Source organism: Pavona decussata, unplaced genomic scaffold, assembly GCF_977016875.1.
Source record: "Pavona decussata unplaced genomic scaffold, jaPavDecu1.1 SCAFFOLD_391, whole genome shotgun sequence".
Lineage (NCBI taxonomy): Eukaryota > Metazoa > Cnidaria > Anthozoa > Scleractinia > Agariciidae > Pavona > Pavona decussata.
In genome coordinates this window covers 317,743-340,657 of record NW_028145763.1, presented here as the reverse complement: position 1 = coordinate 340,657, position 22,915 = coordinate 317,743, and the positions used below count along the sequence as shown (strand labels likewise).

Genomic DNA, 22,915 nt, shown 5'->3' with positions numbered 1-22,915 from the left:
CGTCACGACGCTACTTCAACTGAAGGCAATGTGCAATTGTACTTATTTGATTACTCTCAACTCCAAATATATGCCTATTTATGTCAGCATTGTTAGAGCACACCCATTTATTATCGATTGGTTTATCATGATCCAGTTATAGAGAGGGCTGAGACAAAAGAATTTTTAACTGCATTTAACACATCACAACTGATGCGTTACTGTACACGAAGGGATTCAGAACACTCTTGAGCGAAAAAATAGGCAAACTTGTTGGTGAGTTGTCATTGATTACACTTTTTTGACTGCTTGCCTGAAACATAGTTAATAAAAGGCGATGGTTATGAAGCTTGACAAACTTCTTTGTTATATGTTTTTGTTAGCGTTTTTGGCCTTGACCGTGCACAAACAACAATAGATTTTGAAATGTGCTGGAGCAGCTGACCAATAGAAACGTTCCTGTTAAGATATTCAACTGTGGTGTGAACATTAAAACAAAGGATTTTGCACGGTCGCGGCCCTTCCAACTTAAACTGCAGGACCATTGTTTTCATGGCAAAGTTTCATAACCAGTCCCTCAATTAACTATGCCTGAAACCATTACAAGTTTCTTCGAATTATTTATCAAAGGCCGAATTGCACGCAACAGTTATTCGTGTGTTGGACTTTTGTGGTCCAGTAATGATTATTGTTTCCGTTCGTACACCGTTTGGCTTTTTCCCTGTAACCTTCCTGACCTTTGCTGTATACTTACACAGGAGATCATGAAACGTACTGTTATCGTCAATCATAAACATGCTCGCTGAGAAAATCGTAATAAAATATTTATAGAACTCATTTTATACTGAACTGATTTTTGATCTCACCAGGTTATGATTTTTATGATACACTCACCACAGCATGTTGCAGTATTCAGCAATCTGATTGGTCAATTAATCAAGGTATATGACGTAAGATACCGTTCTACCCTATTTAGAAAGCTCTTGATACATTCTTGATAGATTTCGTGGGAAAATGGTTCAATAGCTTCAGGCAACAACTTGAGGTAACCAAGTAACTTGCGCCCTTTACAGAAGGCACGGAAACATTATACTTTTAGCAAACTTTGGCTAGCTAGATATTAGCCCGAAGAGGTCAAGGGATAAATCCCTCTTCCAGTCGGTCGGTATATTTGTGTTCAAAGACTGAGGGGTGAATTCTGGAACTGAACATTCAACGCGCCGTATTCCATTGCACTGTTTTCTTCTTGGAATCGATAAAAATTTATACACCATGCATATTAAGAAGCATATCCTTTATCTCACTCTTTAAACAAAACTGTTCAAAGAATAATAAATGATAACACAAGTTCAATTGAACTGTGATGGTCTTCGCTGGTCATCAGCGTCCAACAGTGTCAGAGGCGGGAAACTTTTGTATATCACTGAAATTGTCTTCCATATTGTGTGACAAGCTTCATTCGTTTCCGTCCAATTTGTCAGATACTAGCTACTGCGTTGGAAGAACAAAATACCGCACTTGCGTTTCCGAAGATTGATTTTTCTACGAAGATTATCTTATTAAGTTTCGAAACGTACTACTCAATGCCGCACACCCTCGGCAAATTTTTGCGGGGGCAGCTAGTGGCGTTTGCTAGACCCCAGTCAAGAAAGCCGAAAGATAGTTATTTTGTGCTCGAACCGTAACAACCAAATATTAGTAACACTACTGTACTGTGCGTACGGAAACACTTATAACTTACCTGCTTAAAGTTGTGTTCTCGCCTTTAACTTCTTATCCAAACATCAAGACGATAGATCAGTACAATTTTGAGGTCTGCTGGCTTGTTTGGTTAATTCGCCCAATATCTGTTTATATTTGGCATTAAATTTCAATCATATTTTCATTTGGTTCAGTTTTGTTTGTTCTTTTCGTTGAATAAAATTTCAGGAATTTGTATCCGCTGCTTCAACTAATTTAATTAGCAAAGATTAGGAAAAACTGAAGTCACGACATAGGATAACTCTTGTAGCCTCAAAATAGTAAAAAAAAAAAAAAAAAAAGTAGTCACGGAGCTGTTTGGATTGCACGGCCAAATCTCCTCTTAACATGGATTTTGACCAAGCCATCCTGTCTAGAAGGCTATTTTCTGCTGTGAATGTAACGACGAAGAGTGTTGGTCCACTGAACAGCAAACTGAATGTATTATAATCGTATCAATATATTCATTCGAGACAATCTCCTCAACATATTTCTTCGACCCACGCTAAACAGACAGTCAATGTATATAGTTTCGGCGTTCAGGTACTGACCGATCGGTCATGTTCCCCTAGTCTACAATAGTTAGGCTGGAATCCGGGTGGAACCACGGCCGCTTTATTTCCTAGGGGGGTTACCGTCAACGATAGTCTGGCTAAACGCTTTCAGGCCACTTGCACTCAACGTAGGGGGTAGGGTGGGTCAGAATTTGGTAAAGTTAATGCTACTTAATGAGACTTATTCATTAAGTGGAGTTACTGAGTTAAGATCTTAGGAGAATTCTCAGGGATTATGTAGCCGAGATGCTTTGTTTTCATTGAAATGAGAGCTACATTGAATAGCAGATGCTTTGTAAGTTAGTTGATACCTCTGGTTGTAAATTGTGGGGTTGGGGGGGGGGGGGGTGGGGGTGGGAAGACAAATATAGTACTAAATGTTTCTTTGGTTGAGTGAGTTGACGTGGGAGCAAGTTTTCTCTGATTTAAAATACAGGCTACATAAAGCCGGCTTGCAGATGACAGTTTGAAGACATGAATATGACGAGACTCTAATTGACTGTTGGATGGGAGTAGTTTCGGATGTCCTGGTAAGTTTTAATGTCTTAAACCGTCCAACCGGGGGAATTCTCCTGGACATTATGTTTAGAGTTATGAGCCCGGTTTTCATAAAATCATGCATATAAATAAATATATATGTTTTTAATGCAGCACATTTCGTGAGAGGTTATTCTTAAAGCGAAACCATTTCTAGACAAAGGAGTTTGAGTCGTTACTGTATAATGCAATTTGCTTTTCAATTTCGATCATGATTGAGTTCATAAGAAGTTGTATATACACCTGCAACTTAGGAAGATTATTCCCAAACTTGCAGGTGCATATGTAACGTCTAGCTATAAGGAGTACGTGATGAAAGAGGCAAATCTTTTCATTTATTAACTTGCCCTTTTTTAGAACTAAAGCCAGACAATTTTCTGTGTCCTATTAGGACCTAAGTACTTTAGTTCTTTAGATAGACATTTGTAACTCAGTATCTCTTTCCTCCTTTAAATCTAGCGTAAAACAATATACCTCAAGCAACTGCTAAATCTGTATCTCTATTTTTAACCTTGCTTTCTATTTTCTCAAATGTTTATTAATCGTTTCCCGTCTATTCGTTTTAACTGTAATTGTATCAACCGTCTCACAGTCTTCAAACACTATATGTAACAACTCTGTAATGAGGAAGTCTTATTCTATAAGCCCCATGGTTTCTCTTAAGGCCTCCTCACCACTTTGTCTGAATTATACACGCTTTTTATAATTTTATTTTGCTTTTTGTTTTTAACTTGTGTGGTGAAATAGACTAAGACATATTTTTTAAGTCTTTGAATTAGTTTTGAGAAATCTACTCGAAGATGCTCTTTTAGACGTTTTGTGTGTGTGTCGAAAATAGATGAACAAGGGTTTCCTTGTACAGAAAGTCATATTTAACGATTTTTCTGTGAAGAAATTTAAATTGGAACACTCTAAGCGTTGACTCTCTTTGTACATAGAAATGACAGACAGTACACATTTGTGCAATTTACTGTTATCTTAGCATACAAAAGTATATCTTTCTCTTCCAGCCACTTTCCCTGACTCTTTGATGGTATTGAAGCTTTTTTGTTTATTACCGTCAGCCCATGTTATTGGTTTACTTAAAAAAAAAAAATCCACGACACTTCCCCTTTAATCCGTACGTGTTGATTAGCCCTTGGGCATGAGGCAGACACCCGACACACTGACTGAGATTAAAAGCCGTCATACGTTACAAAGTGTTTTTGAGTCTTTATTAAAAACAAGCGAGAAAATATAATATGAGCTAGTGTACCTAATATACTAAGCTAAATGCTAAGTGAAACACTTGGGTAAAACTGAGAAAGTCTTTCAGCGGTATTCTGAGTCATCACCTTAACATGTGGTTTCCGAACGGTTTGTTAGTCTGCATGGTTAAGCCATTTTCTTTTAATTGCAGCGACAACTTTTAGGTTATTTTGAACGAGTGTGGCATACAGGCATTAATTATTTCAATTTGAAACAGTTCGAGTTTAAATTAAGTTCGATTTTAGTTCGAGTTGAGTTCGGCCGGTTAAGTTCGTGTTGACTTCGTGTATGTTTCGGCTTAACTTCGAGTTGAGTCTAGTTTATACGCTCAAGTTGAGCTCGAGAATCCGGTCTGGATTAAAGGCCGAGTTTCACGGTCAAGCGCATGCGCGAGCAGAGCGGCTCAAAAATAAATTGTACGGGTCGACACTAAATTCGATGCGAGCTTGTGGCGGAACAATCTGTTGAAATCGCGCCCGAGTTTGGATCATCCGCTCTTCGTTCTTCATTTTTTATAATCTTTTTTTTCCTGTTGTGAATATAAGTTCGATTTTTGTAAGGTTAAAAGTGTTTTAGCATCCGAAAACGACATTTTTGTCGATGGATCGGAAAGGAGACGTCACGGCCGACCGGCGACGGGATGTTCTGTGAACTCTCTGGAAGCACAGAAGTTAAAGCGGACAGATTGGAGTGGATGTAGAAATCCTGTGTGGTTAACAAGATACGTCCACCAAACGTGGAAAATTGGTAAAGACATAAGTCTGTTTAAAATAGACAACGATTTCGCGGCACATCTGCTTTCGCCGGAAATGGCAAAGGTCACCAACTGGCTTTGGATGAACTCGCGAGGATTTTCTAGATTTCAATCGTACTGTCTGTTCATATGGAAGTCAACTGTCAAAAACGGGGAAATCGACGGACAAACAGCATCAAACATCAGTATTTTGCTTCGGATGGAAAAAATTGTACAACACTGAGACGCGAAGCGAATAAATATGAGATCAAGTGTGCGAGTTAGTTGTTGTCGTCTATTAGCGGGCTCGAATAGCGGGCAGTAGAAAAAAAAATCCAAAAGATTTGCGGCAAACTACAAAATCTATTGTAAGGTATTCATTTATTTATAAAATTATGGTCATTGGGAATGGCAAACGCAGTTTTGATTTGCCACCATGGCAGAGTTTTCTCAAATGCATTCCAGCATCTCGGAAGGACGCTCAGTGTTGTTGTTACTAAACGGTCGCATCGCTTCTTGAAACTTGCGGATTTCTCGTTCTTCGCCTTCTCGCTAGTCTAATAAAATCAGGCTATCCAGGGTACACACTATAGTAAGTTTATCACTGAATACTGGATTTAAGAACGTAAGTTTGAGGGAGCTTCTCGGCTTTTCGAACCGCGCGTAATAAAAAAAGGTCGATGCCGCGAGATATCGACATTGTACTAAAATAAAACCGTATACTTTCGCAAAAGTTCATGCATTTCTTGAATATCATGGTTCATAAACGAAGCGGCGCTGCAAAAATCCCCATGTGTTTTACATGGACAGCCTTTTTGTTTCTTTCTGAAACGTGACCGAAACACTGGCCGGTCAGTTTGATTTTTATGCCAGCAAGTTATAAGACTTGCCCGCCGTATCCCGCCGGTGTTGTGTACTCGCTTCTGAATGGTCCAAAAACAATTGGCTTGACAGCGCTTACGTTATCGCTCGCACATGCGCCGAACCGTGAAACTCTCCCTTTAAGTTCAGTTCGGGTTCAGTTCGCAGAGTTCGAAGTAAACTGGATTTAACTTCTTCTAGAGTTGGGGGTAACCTGTTTAATTTTAAATTGAGTGTGAGTAACGGTCAAGTTCAGCGCGAGTTACGGTCCCATGAGTTGTCACTCCTTGACCCTATGCAAAAAGTCACCACTGACATTGAGTCATACCTAACCCTAACTACTTAGACCAACAATAGAAAATCAGTGCTTAGGCTTAATATACTTAATCAATCTACTAGTTTTCCTTTAATCATTTCAGTGCCCTCAATCTCAGGAAAAAGGTTTAGCGAGGTGGATTTCTCGTATCTCAGTTAAGCATAATGTCTGTTAGCTTCAAAATACAGTTGCATTCCTGGCTTCTCTTTACCACTCTTAGGTGCGACTCTCTTGGGAGGATTCAGGATATCGTTACAACCTTCGCTATCAGGTTCTTTAACACAGGAGACATACAGCTTGATGTGTTCCTGCAGGAAAGCTAGGGGTGAAGAACCCTGCGACAAAACCTGCAGAGGAAAAAATGTCAGGAAAAAGCACGTAAAACTTGTACTCAAGCAGACATGCTAAGGAACAACTCAAGTTGAAGGTAGCATGGTCCTCCAAAGCCGGAGACCATACGTACGAGCATTTTGGTGAGGGTGTGCTGCTCGGTTTTCCGAACCCTGACCCTATTTCAGTCCAAAATATATAATTCTTCGGTACCTTTTTTCAGAACTGACCTCTAAGATTCATACCCATTTTCAGACCGGGTTTCAAGAATCCATACCCATTTCTGTGAAATTCACACCCGTTTTGAGACTTTGAGGCCAAAGTGGTTAAAATCTATATCCTAGTTCAGACCAAAATGGCTAAAAAAAAAAACCATACCCTTTGGGGCCGCAGATGCCTGAATAGCTTTTTTAAGGGAGTACCCCCTCAGCGGGCTTCTGAAGGAGACAGGCCACGCCATAATTACAGTGAAAGCTGCCGAGCCATAAAACCAGACTGACAAGTTTATGCCAGTTATGAAACAGCTCGCAAACTTGATTGAACTGCATAGAGTGTAAATCATTACATTGCGTTCAGTGTGCAAAGCCTATTAAGTGTAACGTACTTGGTAGTGAAAGTCTTTGAGGTTGAATTTGTTAGCCAAGGCAGAAGTTGCATAGTTCCTGGCCTGTAGAATTCCTAGCCTGCCAACCATGTAAGCTGTAGACTGTCCTGGCCAACTCTGATAGCGAGATACCTGTAACGATAGACAAGACTGTGTTAAAATATCATAATCATGATCATGATCATCATCATCATCATCATCATCATCATCGTCATCATCATCATCATCATCATCATCATCATCATCATCATCATCATCTTCAATACCCCATACGGTCATAGTTGATATCGGACCTTAATACATACTCATCTCGGGCGACAATTTTAAACAACTGGGATAGTTTCTAAAGAAACTGTGGTGCTGCGTCTGTGGGGAAGTGAAAAGGAATCTTTGTTTTGCTTAACTGAATTGATAAGGCAAAACTGGCTACACAGGGATACAAAAGTTGACGTTTAGATGGCTAGCCTCTCGGGAAAATGAATTTCATACAGAGTAGTCTGAAGCCAGGGAAAATGGGTGAGTACCAGACCATTGCACTGTTACGAATAAAACATTACGTGAAAATTTGCAGGCCTAGTTTAAGGCATTGGTTTTATAATACTAAATACCTGTGAGGTTTTAAGACACAGCTTTGATGCATGTCAGGGAAAACGTTTACCTCTTTACGAGTGAAGTCAGAGTCATCCCAAGCTTTATCCACAAACAGTTTGATAGCTTCGTCTCTTTTCATCCCTTTGTAGTGCAATCCAGTATCTACAATCAACCTTACCGCTCGCCAGATCTGGAAACAACAGAAGCTATTTATTAAGCCGTGTTTGCACGAATACAAAGTCATGCAATACGATTTTTGTTGAACGAATTAACAACAATGCTCCGATCGACTAACGGGTACCCGTAGAGCCAACAAGAATTGTATTATGGCCTCGTGTGCTGGGTAAGGCCAGGTTGAAGCCACGCCCCTCCCACCCTACAGGGAAATAATACGAAATAATGGCATGCATTACTGGGCACCTTTGTGGTTTATTTGTTACACATGTTTACTTAGATTTATATAAGAGCGGTTTTTAACTGAGTGTCAGAATTTTATTCGCGTTTGTTTTGGTTTTGCTTTACTACGCTCTGTCATTGGTTTTTAAAAACTCGCGCTACTTCCTCAACCAATGAGAAGTAATACAAAACAAATAGTGATTTGCTCGCAAGCGTTTCTCCCGCGCTTGGCGTCGGTTACAGGAATTTACTTCGAGGTCTGGGCCCAGTTGTTCAAAGCCCGATTAAGCTAATCCTGGGTTAACGTGAACTTTGATTTGAGTTTAATAACTAATCAATAAAGACTCTTCAAAAGGATTTTTGTTCCTCAATTTTGACTTAGATTTTTCTTCACCACTAGCTTAAAACAAGCTTTTAAAACATTTTTAATGAGCGAGATGAAAACCTCGGTTAATTTTTCATCGGGGATTAGCGTTTATCGGCTTTAGAACAACCGGGCCCTGATTGGTTCAATTTTACGATACTCAGTTGAAACCGGTCTTATGTTTGCGTAAAATCACTGCTAGTCAAAGAACCACCACATACACGTCAAACTTATTGTCTCGTGGCCTGACCGGCTCCTCTTGAAATAACTTGGTCTTTGATTGTTCAGTGATGAATCAGAAAACCAAACTGCTGTCTTATCGTTTTACATGTGCGCTTACCTGCCATTTCAGCATGCCGTATTTTTTCATTGGTTTACCATTGTAAACATCTGTATCATCTGATATGAGCGGATTCTCAGCATAAAGAGCCCAACCTTCCAGAAATGCTGTGTAATACGTTTTGGAGGCTAACCAACCAATAACACCTCCACAGCTGTCCTTAAAGTGTTCTTTGTGTCCTTGAATCTAAATTGATAGGAAGTATTTGGAATCAAGTGGTACATTCTCAATCCATGTAGCTCAACAAAAGTAATTTTGGAGCTCGGCAAAGCATCCAATGGCCTTTTGTTGTATCAATTTCGGGCAATAAAGATATCATAATAGTATAATAATAATAATAATAATAATAATAATAATAATAATAATAATCAGTAAAATCTTTATTACAAAACGTCAATTAAAATCCTAGTTACAATCAACCTGCTGTTACAAAAAATCCAATTAATTCATCAAAACACTATTCATTCACAAATTCTAAAAAAATAGAAGTAACTTAACCTTACATAAAAGAAGATGAAATAGATATAATTAATAATGAAAGTTCAAAATTCTATAAAATAAAGAATTCCATTATGCAGAGATATTAAGATCATACAACCGAATTATACTAATGACGGCTAAACCAGTGTCCATAAAAAGCCCTAAGTATAAAAGCATGTAGACACGTATTTCAGATATCCGCACTAGCGACATTTATTTCAAAGTCATAATAATAATAATAATAATAATAATAATAATAATAATAATAATAATAATCGTCGTCGTCATCATCATCATCATTATCATAATAATCATAATAATGATAATGATGATGATGATGATGATGATGATGATGATGATGATGATGATTTAAGTGCGTCATAAGACGTTACATATATGTTGTGTACGTACTTCAAAGAGGTGTCGATTATATCGTAAGAAAGATGTACAAGAGATACATGCAAGTAGCAGAATCCTAAAACGATGGAACAGCTCAGCTCCCAAGTATATATAAACCTTTGGAACAGCGTTCACAACGGCCGACACTATAACTTAATTCACCTTTTACGAGGACATCTCGTTCGTTTCACTAAGCTTATATTTAAATGACAAACTAAAAAAATATATATGCACAATTTTGGGTGAAATGAAAAGAAAAATTAATCCGCCCTCTTCCGAAATCTATATGTGTATTCGCGTGGAAACCGCATGCAACGCGCCATTTTCCTATCATTGAAATTGGAAAAAGACGGGGGACGGGAGGCGGTGGAAGGCTAATCGTAATTTTTCATTGAAGTGTCCAAGATTGCAGTTGTGGTTGAAGACGAGTAAAATTAACTTCCGACGTAATAAGTAGCCGAAGACAAGGTATGTCCAAGGAATATTCCCTCTTATAAACACTGTACTGTCTCTTGTTTTCATGTTTCAACATAACTCTTCTTATTTACCTGAATTTGGTGCCCCGGACGAGCCTCGTGTGCATTGATGCTCCACTCGGAAAACTTTGGACCCAACTTGTTCAGGAAGAACGGAATGTTGTAATGCGCAGGCTTCAAACACATCGGATCACTTGAGTCATAACTCTGGATACCGCTGGACGGGTTCAGATCAGGCCGCAACGCAACTGGACAGTTTGGAGTTGAGTGCTTATCTCCAGCAAAATAGAACATATCAACTATTTTGGGGTACAACATGCTCATAACCTGAAAGAACAGTTAAAAACAAAATAAAAACGGTGTTGTTGGTCATAGATTTTTCTAGCTTGGGGATTCTAAGATTAAAATAAAAATTATGAGATAGTGAATCCGTCTTCAGTGACAAAGTGACATTCAAAAATCATTAATAATTCATAAGCCCATTGATCTATCAAATGTTCGATTATAAATACATCACGTGTAGTAACCGTGTATCGATAAACCTCCTCTTTATTAGTATGCGGTGTTTTATCAGCTGATAAAACACTCCTCATTAGTATGCGGTGTTTTTCTCGTATGCTAATTTCCAGCATTCACAAAAGCATAATTGTTATGAACTCTATTGACACACGCTTTTCCAGGAATGTTTTTGAAGCTGTTCGAAAAACTCGCAGCACGTGTTTTATCGGGTCTAAAACCACTCGGCGTTGCCTCGTGGTTTTAAACCCGATAAAACACTCTTGCTCGTTTTTTTTTTAAACATGACATTAAACCACGTTTTGCAATGAACTGCTCGACTTATCGTAGGCTTTTTAATCGATCACAAGTCTAATTATGCGCAAAGGATTACCAGGTAAAGCACCACACCATATGACTCACCACACAAAGCATCACACGCTTAGTTAAATATTAAAACCTTCCCTAATAACAGTTTATTTTCTGAGTTCGTATTTACCATTCTAGCCTCTTTGAACCAGCTTTGTATGGCTTCCCATCTCTTGGGGCAATATTTCTCGGCTCCTTCAATACTGCTGCATCGAATATGTGCCTGTTTATCTGATTCGTTGTCGGGGAATTTTTCAGCATTAAAGTAATTACTAGATGCATTTAATTTTGTTATGAAGTCTTGGATGGCGTCAGTTTCGTTTTTTTGTCCAGTAGCGCGTTTAGCTGCCTCGACAGCCTACGAAAAAAAAAAAAAAAAAAAGAGGAAGAATGTTTTTTTCCGATTCCCAAACACTGAGAGGTAGTTTGGAAAACAAGGAGCAGCCGATTTTCGTTTTAACCAACTTCGGGGTGTTGGAAATCGGATGATACATTCTTTCAAGTGTTTGACATAGCTTCTCAAACTGTTAATAATTCTTGGACAAACACGTGACCAGATCTTTTAATAATTAAGATCACATTAAAAAAATAAATAAATAAATAAATCAACATTGTTTAACGAGGGTGACACTTAAATATGCCCAGACCTCCTTCACGGAAGTCTTTTCGGGGTGGCCAGCACCATTTGCAAAGTTTTACATGGTTAGTCGAGAGCACAAAAGAACGAACAACAACAACAAAAAAAAACAAAAACAAAAACAAAACAAAGCAAAAAACGAAAAAAAACAACAATTACAAAAACAATAACAAAACAAAATTCAGCTGCAGGTTATCAGGGTCCATTGAAAATAGAACTTCTGAAAGGTGAAGGTCTACTTGTCGTTTCCTTTGTTTTCTCTTCATGCATAGAATGTTTACCGTCCCCTATACAATCAAACTGCCACCATCTTGGTTTGTAATGACAAAGGTAACCCGTAGTGGCCTCCTCGCTAGTTCTAGCGCTCACACCGAAAAACTGAAAAGGGACTGTAAAAAGTCTACTTTATGAATTATCTGAGAAATGGTTCTGATTACACCAACGTATTCGTCGAAAATTATGTTTAAATGAAAACGATGAAAAGTCTTCTGTGTTGTGTTAAAACCATCGCAAAATAACATCATTTAAACAACAACAAAAAATTTTTGAATCGCAAAAATTTCATCCTGTCTATAAAGCCGCAATGCTGACTCGCAAACAAAATGCCTGTAGAGGACTTTTTCCATTTCACCATTCCTGTCGTGTCAATACACAAGTTTCTAAGAAAATCTATACTGTACTGACCAGTGGATAAAGCTTATTCAGCTGCTCATATCCCAGATCGTAGACTTGATCGGGTGTCATCTCGTTGGTTGTGTAATATGGTAGTATCATAGCGTACGCTTCTTTACCATTCAGCATCTTGGTGGTATTTGGCAGCGTTTTGTCCGTGGGCCAAGAGGTGTTTTTGGTACCGTTGAACCACACATAATCTAGCGGTAGAGTGGCTAATCCGCTAGACACGTTACTTGGGACGCAATATAGATAGTGCTCGTACTCCAGGTACCTGGAAATAGGAACATTAAAGGCCCATTTTACGGCTGTGTACCTTATGACCTACGCTGTAAATTCAAAAGGTCTCTTTCAGCCGCAAAAGTGCCAATTTAGGCCTAGTGGCTGATTCAACCCCTTCTATATGGGGCCATTTTGATTCCAGTTTGGGGCAAAAAGACCCACAAAAAATCATTTCAGTCCACTCTGGACTTACTTAGTCCTTAGGCTATTTTGGCCCGAATTTAGGAGAGCCAAACCAGCCCTCAAAACTAATAGGAGTGTATTTTACTAACCGCATCGGCCCCACTTTTGTTTAAAACAGGTCCTCTGAATTTACAGTGTAGCCTTTGAGTGGAAGCGGACGAGCTAGTGTTGACTTTTTTTTATATACAAACCCTAGTGCTTTCATACCAAACTAATGCAAACTAGTTAGTTTGAGAATAGCATGATCTGCAAATAAAAAGCAGTGAGGTTTGTATCAAGACAAGGTCACTCGCAGCCTCGCTTCCACTCAAAGGTCAGGTTTTACAAGCATGCAACTGTAAAGCTCGTCATTGTGACAATGTGGTATAACGTAAGTGCATTTAATTTCTCTCAAATGACGCAGGGCTGATACCTCACAGAAGCCGAACAGCAGCCTTCCTCTATACCGAGCTGGAGTTGTCTCTAAAGAAAAGCACAGTTCAAACACTGCATATAACGTTGCAGGTACGTAACATAGTCTTTAAGCAGTCGAAGAACGCAATCATATAAATCATCCAACAGGTACAATAAGCTAGTAAGTAAAACCTCACGTTCATCAGAACACATTTCGCTAAGCACTACTGAGCGCAAGGTCGGCTGATGGTGGGTACCTGAATTATTCACAACAGCATTTATGATAGAATTATGTTTGTGAATTGGTAATTCCACGTGCTTTAACCAGCACGTGGCACCAACTCCGTGAGTATTTCAAGAATGACATCCAAACATCACTAACAGTGATTTCTCTTTATTTCGTAGCTTTGATCAGAAGAGTTGATGGACTTTTTCTAAAACTATTTTAAAAAATTTAGATTTTGGAGCGATTTAAAAACCGTATTTCGGGGTTAATAATTAACAATACATGGGCACCAAAACAGTCCTGCTTCGAGCCAGTTTCGTTCTCGAATACTGACAGACCACTGTTGTAAAATATTTGTTTAACAGCCCTACCAACAGTTGTAACATTCAGTTGTAATACAGTAGCACCAAAGTTGTACCACAGTCGTATAGCAGTCGCGTACAATCGTACAACACTCGTATAAGAGCCGTACCACAGTCGCATAACATTTGCGCAACAGTCGCACAATATAGTCGCAAACAGTTGTACAATTAACTGTCCTACCACAGTCGCACAATAGTTGCACAACACTCGTAGAGCAGTCGCACAACGGTCGAACAACTGTCCTACCACAGTCGCACAATAGTTGCACAACAGTCATAAAACAGTCGCATAACAGTTGCACAGTGGTTGCACAATAGTCGTAAAACAGTTGCACAACAGTCGCACAGCAGTTGTACAATAGTTGCACAACAGCCGTACAACAGTCGTAGACTAGTCGTACAACTGTCGTATGGCAGTCGTAGAATAGTCGTATGACAGTTGTAAAACGGACACATGACAGTCGTATAACAGTCGCACGAAATTGATAAGTCATACAGCAATCGAACAACAGTTGTAGAACCGTCGTACAACAGTCGCACAGAAGTCATATGATAGTCGTATAACAGTCGTACCATTGTCGTACCACAATCGTACAACCGGTTCGTAGAACAGAGGTACAACGGGTATCACAGTCGTACCAAAATCGTACAACACTCGTTCAATAGTCTTACAACATTCGTATCAGTCGTACAACAAGCGTATCACAGTCATATCACAATCGTACAACACTTGTTCAATAGTCGTACAACGTCAGTCACGGCATGTAGCCGTCGCACAACAGTCGCAGCGCAGCTGTTAAAGAAGCATTCCAAGGTCGCAAAACAATCGTGGAAAAACTAGATTGTGCATACTGGTCTCCCCATTGATCTGCTCTTTCCACGCGATTAAATGAGTCAGGTTTATTTGTCCATTTCCGTAGTTAATCTTCAATTTCAAAGCGTTGCTCGTTACGTAAAAGACTATTTATCAATTTATTTACCAATCAAGAATTACCTCAACAATTTGAGCATCGGCTTTCCCATATAGTCCACAAGATACTCATTTAAAGATTGCCTCACACCTTTACCACCGTGGTCATTTTTCCATGTGTTATTCATATCTTCCGTAATACTGGAAAAGTAATCGCCATCGAGGACATCTGAAACGTATTCCTCTTCCAAGACGCCTGAAAATAATGAATTACAATTTGTATGGCAAGAAGTTAAATTATTGTTACTCATATGGGATACAATTACCTACAATTCTTAGACGGAGTAAAGTAAGATATGATCATGCTGTGTTATCATACCATTTTTCAGGAAGAGTGAAGATATAGAAGACGAAAATGTCGGCCTTTAGCATTTGAACGCCCACCCGCCGCCATGTTTGCTTTTCTTGTTCCTAGTACTGGGGTTTCCGAGCAAAAGAGGTGTACCTAACCCTTAACTTCGTGCTAGCATCTTCCTATCTCTCAGCTAGGAAGAGCCTATCGCTAGAAGGATCCCAGCGCTAGGGCCAAGTACAACCTTTTGCATGTAAACTGAAAACAGAAAGCATATGGCGCTATTAAAGATGATCCACCTTGTAGGATCGTCCTAGTGTAAAGATCTTCCTCTCTCCATATAAACAGCTCCTAAGGTGGATTAAAAGGTCCATACGTCTATCAGTTTCTATCAGTTGAAACGTTGCCTGACATTAGATAGATCACCTTTGTCTGCAATTATTATCGTGTTTTTTTTGTTGTTTTTTTTTTTTTAATCTGCTCTAATCAAGGAAAACAGGCCACCGATATTTTTTTTTCCTTGTAATTCACTTAGCTGGGAAAGCTCAGTTTAAGCCAAAATGGTGAAAGTGGCGTTCATCTCGACGTGTTCGACCAGCTTCGTTGTTTTGACAAACTAAACACCACATTCTGAAGTTGTCCCACACCATGATTGTAAATCGAAAGAATAACTTCTAAGTAGCACTCGACAGTTTAAAAGGTGGAAATTGGATTTAACTGACGCGAAAAGGAAATTGGAAGGTCAACAGTTTAAGAGCGTTACTGGTGCGTGACGCTGCAGACTTTGTCGAACTGATAAAACGATGAAATAAGACCTTCAATCACCTGCCAAATAATTCTAGAATGACGAGAGGAACGAAATCAACTCAATTCTTGAAAGAAACAACTTGTGATCTGTTCTAGCGCATTTTGGAAACAAAAATGCGACAACTTGAAAAACATCAGCCTAATATTTTTCAAGTTTCAATCCAAACCAGCCTACTCTGTCTCTAGCCGGCCAGAGGCACTAATCGACAGTTTTATTGCACTGGGGTGATAATTTTTTAACAAACTTGACAATTATTTCGTTGTTTCTGCTGACAGTCAAACATTTTTGGGTTTTGAAATGACAGCAAATTTTCGTGATACTTCCCCTTTAGGCGCTACTGGTAACCGACCTAACAAAAAAAGTTAAGGTTTGATTGTCAATTTTTACTAAAAGTTTTCATCAACGAAAGCTCTGTGTTTGTCTTTTCGTTTTCCTGACGAAAACAACTTACTGACATTACGTAACCAGAACATAATTATCGCTGACGATAAGGTTTGTAATCTATGCTCGTAGCAATCACGAGAATTTCCGGTATCTGTCAGATTGCCATGCTGTTATCTCACGGTATCATTAACAGCTAATAAAATTGATTGATTAATAACTACTAAAAAGTCATCATTTTAAGCAATCAACGACCTCGAACTTCCAACAGGTAATCAGCCATTCAATTCAAAGTTAATGCTTACGTCGACCCAAGCATCCCGCGTAACGCTCTAAAAAGCGTCTTGTCTTGATTATTACTAGTTTATTTATGAAAACAAAACTTGTCAGAAGCCAACGATAGCACGCGAAAAGTAAACGAACAAATTTGCGCAAGAAATCGATTCATTGCTAACCGGGATTTGCTAAAGAAGCCGGCCGGAATGAAATCGGACCCAAACTGAACTGAGTTACACCTTGTAGCCTCCCACGCAGTCGTTTTTAGGGCACTCGTATTGGGAGGAGGTATAGCCTGCGAGCAAGCTCTCTTGTGGCCGCCCCCCACCCCCAAGAGAGCTTGCTCGCAGGCTAGAGGAGGAGGTAATACGAGTCCCCTAAAAACGATTGCGTGGGAGGCTAATATACACCCACCTACATTCAAAGCGTTTTCTGTTGATTCAATGTCATATCACGGAAGATGCTAATTTAGTTATAAAAACATAGCGTCTCTCAAGGCAACGATAGCACGCGAAAAGTAAACGAACAATGTTGCACCGGAAATTGATTCGTTGTCTTTTCACCTTCAATCTCTAAGAAATCGACAGGTTTTGTCTTTCGATTTCTGAACTATTCGAGCAACATTATTTTCCGCTTTACAAACCGTCAAAGCAACCGAGTTATTTTAGTTCAAATGTTTGTTTTTGCTGTTTGTTGATAGAGACATGGTGCGTCCGTGCTGTGAACCTAACCAAGGCTTTGCGCGTATTAATATAATAGTAATCGTCCTTCCAATGTAATATTTTATCACGTTAAGTATCCAAACGTTAGTATATAAGTTCCAATCGCGATTCACTAGCAACCAAGAAAAAGCGACCCTAAATTAAGACCAAATGAAAGAAACCATCAACAAAATGTTCACAAATTTGACAAGGAAAAAACTCTGTGAAAAGAAGATCTCCAAAAGAAAACACTCTGAACAAAGGGCGACCTTGTACACTAACGGTAAACAGTAATATGTTTTAACATATTGCTCAGCGCTGATTTGCTTTGTCACGCTTTAGGATTTTTCCACAGCGGATTAAAGACATCTAACCGTGTTTTACAGCATAACAAACAGCAACACCCGAAAGTAATCCTTAATGGATCAAAACTACAGCTGTAAAACGAATTTCATCCACAAATGTCCAACCAAAAAAGTTAGAGCAATATGTTTGACTCTTAAGTGACATATACGTGTGGGCATAAGCTCAAATCATGTCAAATCGAACTCTAGCCCACGGCACTAAGATATTATCAGGAGAAGAAAAATGTCAATCAGTGGGAAGTTTTCAAACCGGAAATTTCAGATTGTAAATTTACAAATCGATTAATGTCATAAAATATTTTAACTAACCTGTTTCGTTTTTTAAGTCGATGTTCAAGTACTTTCTTTTGAGCGCATTCCGTCCAGATTCGCAAGCGTCCTGGCTGTAAACCATTCCGTGCAATTTTCCCATCTTTACGTTCTCCATGTACCTCAAAATCCCTTGCTTGTAAGTTAACAACTTGGTCTTTAGCGTGTTCACGCATTGTAAGGTTTTAGGCTTTAGTTTTTTCAGCATGTCATGCAAATGCTTTCCAACGTTGCAGATTGGCTGTTTGCAGTAGAAGGTCGGCCCCATCATCCAGTCGCCTGCGTAATAGTTCATGTCAAACGGCTGTCCAAACACCGTCTTAAGGTAATGCTTTAGCTGCGATAGCGCTTTCCTTTCCCGTGGCTTTAACTTATCATAGTCCACTTTGGTTTCGTTCACCTTTTTAAAGAGGTCCCATGCGGCGTCCGTGACTTGTTTGATGTATTCTGGTGTCGGATTGTAAGCTGTGTACTTCTTCTCAATCTCATCTCGAGTCGCATCGGGATCATTTGGCAACTGGAAAGGATGATTATCGTAATAGCTCTTCTTGGTTTCCGAGAGAATTTCGTCTAGACCGATCCGTTTGGCTTCTTGGGAGTATTCACAGAAAGAAGAGGTCCGTTCGTCAGTGCCTCCACGATTGTCGTTTCCTTTGTCATCTTTTTCAGCTGCCAGAACTATTAGAACAACTCCCACCACTAAAACAGCTATGGAGATCACAGCTAGGGAAGTTAGCAACACTCGACCCTGGGACGACTTTTTTCCTGTAGATTCGATCATGGGGTGTTCATCCATGATCTCAATTTTCTTCGCAGTTGCAATTGATGTCGACATCATGTCTAAATCACATGGGATAGATTGAGTAACTGTGACTCTCTATGTACAAGTTTCAACACGCTGTCATCAATAGAGTGATGACTGCTTTATATGGTGATACTGCGTGACCTTTCGAATCGGGTTTTTTTGGAGGCAGCCAATCACCGACGAGATTTAATGGTCTCGGTACTTTGTTTGGCTTTTCAGTGTTTCAACCGTATATAAAGTGGCCACCCCCCCCCCGGGGGGTACTCCCCTATATGGGCTATACAGGGACGTGCCGCTGGGTAGGGTATGGTTTTGGCCTCTCTGCCCTCAACAGGGTATATAATTTCAAACGAGTCTGACCTGGACCAGTCCTAGACAGGGTATGGTTGGAAGACTGTCGTCGAGTATTTGGCAATCCGAAATCAGAGACGTTAGTCTGTATTTATTTTAGTGAACAATGCTTCACGTCAGTTGAGTTTCCACTTAAGGTTCACCGCTGTTATTGCGAAATTTTGGGATTTTTCGCCATCACTTCTAGGTAGTGCATTATTTTATCTGTTGTGATTGGTATTTGCGTTTCAATCACGGCGTGGAACATCACGTCCGGTAAGTGACAGTGGGCCTTTAAATGTTATTACTATTGCCAATAAACACTTGTGTAACACAAGACTTAGATGATGTCGTTTGTCCTAAATAGGGTCTTAAAATAGAGGGCGTTGTCCTACACAGGGTAGGTATTGAAGGTTATTTTCGTCCTAAACAGGGTCAGTGTTTTAAACCCCCAGCGGCACTCCTATACCCAAACATGGGTCAAGTGCCCCCCTCCCCCCCCCCCCCCCGGGCCTGTTTCAAACGTCGTGCTACTGCCGTGCCAAACTTTAATCAATTTGACGAGGCAGTGGCACGGCAATAGCACGACAGTGGTTGCAAACGTCGAATTTAACTCAGTCGCAACAAATTCTAAAATATGTAAAATATAGAAAACGACAAAATTAACCCAAAATACATTAAAATAATATATGAATTTAGTTCGGCACGACAATAGCACGCCTTTTGAAACCAAGTCGCGCTCCTGCCGTGCTACTACCGTGCTAAATAGTCACCCGCCGAACGTTCATGTCGAATTAAATTCTTGAATTTAGTTCGGCACGGCAGAAGCGCGACGTTTGAAAAAGGCCTATGCGCTGTAGCTAGTTGATTGAATACTGAATTCTAAAATTAATCAAGATTTAGCGTAAGTCGATGTTTGATTGGAATTCATTGTCGTCACCAGTCAGAAACAAAGGAGCTACAAGAAAAACATGCGCATCTTCCTATCCCGGGTTCACTTGTGCCCGTCATGGCGCGGAAGTTGTAAGACTCTCCAAAAGGGAAGGGATCATTAGACTCACAAAAGCAAGTAAATAAGGAAACGCGAAAGCAGTACTTGCGTACTATTTAGGTGCACTACAGTGCACAGACGGAAATTTTTCAGGAAAAGGAGTCGAAGCTATATTGTCGTAAACAACCGCGTTTTGAATGACTCGCAAGCTATCATGCACTGCGCCGGCATGCTTATCATGTAGCTACGCAGTGACTAGGACTGTGGGGAGATAGAATTTGGCCTTTTAACGATAGTTCTCAAAATAGCGGGCATGTTTTGGCAATTCTTGCTGACCTTGGCTTTGACCACCGTGAAAATTCTAGTTCTTTGTTTGTTGTCTTTAAAGTATCGTTCCTTCCAAGTTTTGCATTGGATACCTGTTATTTGAATGTGGTTTTATTACGCGGGATGCCCTGAGGGGGCATACCGTGTCTAAAAACGGGACGATTTCTTTTTCTTCGTCGTAGCTTCAAATCGGTACATTAATTACGCGGGATGCCCTGAGGGGGCATACCGTGTCTAAAAACGGGACGATTTCTTTTTCTTCGTCGTAGCTTCAAATCGGTACATTAATTTATTCATTAAACTCACCCCTCTCCTACTCGGGGTGTATTGTTCTGATTGTCTTCAACAGAAGCAGGCCAATCAAAATCCATATCTGTCGCGTATATTGCGAGGGAGGGGACCCACTCAACCCTACTCGTGTGACGTCAAAGCATCATTTGATTTATGCATTAATCTTGGATTAAATTGGTTGCGCCATATTGTTAACATGTTGTGGACTCAAGTGTGCCGTTTTCAAACGGAAAATAAACAATTTTGAAATGGTAAATTGAAAGAATAACTTCTAAGAAGCACTCGACCTTTAAAACGGTAGAAATTGGAAAATTCCTTGCGAAGGAATCGTGCTTTGTTTGACAGTTCTAGAACACGATGGGACTTGAGAAGAGGTCATTGATACGCTTACGTTATCGTAATGGAATCTCCGAAATTTCCGGTAGCGTACCACAGGGGGAACAACATAAACGCGATCATCGTGACTCAAACTCAGGTGACTCAGGATAGTTTTATCAATCTGCGAAGCAATCATTTTGAAGCGGTAAATCGAAAGAATAACTTCTGCGAAGCACTCGACATTTAAAACGGTGGAAATTGGATAGTTCCTGGCGAAGGAATCGTGCTTTGTTTGACAGTTTTAGAACCACGATGGGAGACTGACACCTCCTCCCCCAGGAAATAATGGGGTATTTTGCCACACTGTCCATTCCGGTGGTCGAACATTAGACTTTTACCCAATTACCCCGGGGAATTTGATCATCTCTTTGTTTTTCACCTTACAGAATCTTCCCCCCCCTTTAATGACCTATTCATTGGCAAATACAGTAAGTTTCTTATTGAATACGTCTATGTACAACAAAAATGGGACGCTACAGCAGCAGACTGGCCATTTTTGCAATACTACGGTGTGTTGGAATGTTTCGTGAGGTACATTGTTTTGCAAGTCAACAATCTGTCATGTCACTCATCGTCGCTCGCGTGATAATCAACATTTCCATTTTTTAAAAAAAAAAATAAACGCATAAAATATTGCTCGTGTCCCGACTGTATTAAGTTCTCTTCTTCAAACGTCTGATTTAAACATCCTTGACGCTTGAGTAACATTTTCACAACAACTTGGAAGTAGTGGTAGGAAAAATATGCGTGTCATTGCGCATTTTTGACCTTACGATTATTTTTGTGAAAATAGACGCATACGTCAGAGAATAAACATCCTTAGGGGAACAAATTACTTTCATTTTCGATTGTCGCCTGACGTCTCACAAACAGATAACCTTCAGACTAACTAATTCCTTTGTTTTCTGCGGTCATTTATTCCTCACGAAAGCTACCAACAGTAAGTATATGACGTTCGCCTCTAGTTTCGTTAGCTGTCATTTCATACAATAACAAAATATGAAAATTTCGTCAAACAGACCGGTAGGTGGGGTATCTAAAGAAAACGTCGGCGGGTGAAACAACATAATGCTATTTTTGTGACTCATACTATTGCATGCACACATGGAAAACGCTGATAGGATTTCATGAATTGGGAATGGATGATATTCGTTATTTTTAGCCTAAGCGATGCTTTTTTCTTTCAGCTCAGATTGCTTCACGAGAATTTCCGGTATCTCTGAAATTGCTGTGATCTTACAATTACGATATCATTAGCAACTTTTGAAATTGATTGAAAAAGTCATAATTTTACTCAAGAAACGATCCCTTAACAAGCTTAGTCAATATGAAATGCCATCTAATCTTTGCAAGCTTATGTGCACTCTGGAGGGATGATGTACGGTGTTTGGAGCGAAAAATCAATTATGTTATTGCCATGGTATGAAAACAATCTCGGTGTAAGGTTACGTTATGATGGTGCAAACAATCTGGGTACAATGTTACTTTGTGATGGTGCAATCAATCTGGGTACAAGGTTACGTTGAACTTGCGCAATCTACGTTGATAAATACGGCGAATAGCAAGTTAAGCGTTAGTTAGATGGTAACAATTGCAGTTAGCGATTGGCGTTGAGTTCGAAACGTGTTCATTAGTCGTATTTAGCGATCCTTTTCGAGGAGGACATCAATTACTGCTTGAGGTAACTGCTTTAACGTAGACTCTGTTTGGTTGATATAGCTTGTAATAGCGGTATTCTGTACGAAATGACAAATAGGCGAAAAGTGTACAGCAGATCTCGGTTTATTCAGACTTAACGTTCACTCGTGTGATTCACGGCAAGGTTGGGGTTTGTAATTTATCTCAACTGACATTAATTGAAAGAGCGTCGATTTTTTTTAGACACTTCTGAGTTAAGACTGCGTTTAAGACTTCACCACTGATTTTTGGCTGACAAAGTTTCAACACCCTTCATCGTTTTGGACCATTTTATTCTCTGCGGTTTAAATTTGCTAGTGAAGCAATTTCCATTATTTAAACTCTTCGTATAATCAATTTGTAACTGGCGTTGGGTTCGAAAAGTATTCAGCAGTCGTATTGAGAAAGAAACTTTTCAAGAAGAACGTCAATTGCTGAAGCTGTTTC

General features: G+C 39.6%; 1 protein-coding gene across 1 annotated transcript; it reads right to left on the bottom strand.

The window, feature by feature from the left end:
* Positions 1–5,785: 5,785 nt before the first annotated feature.
* LOC146451221 (uncharacterized) lies at positions 5,786–18,512 on the bottom strand. Its single transcript, XM_085099275.1, has 9 exons — positions 17,670–18,512; positions 14,562–14,733; positions 12,134–12,395; positions 10,943–11,170; positions 10,021–10,275; positions 8,594–8,779; positions 7,561–7,683; positions 6,903–7,034; positions 5,786–6,315 (listed from the first exon to the last, which is right to left on the bottom strand). Exons 1-9 carry the CDS (start codon positions 18,505–18,507, stop codon positions 6,124–6,126), a joined length of 2,388 nt encoding a protein of 795 aa, XP_084955401.1. The 5' UTR covers positions 18,508–18,512; the 3' UTR covers positions 5,786–6,123.
* Between the last annotated feature and the right edge of the window lie 4,403 nt (positions 18,513–22,915).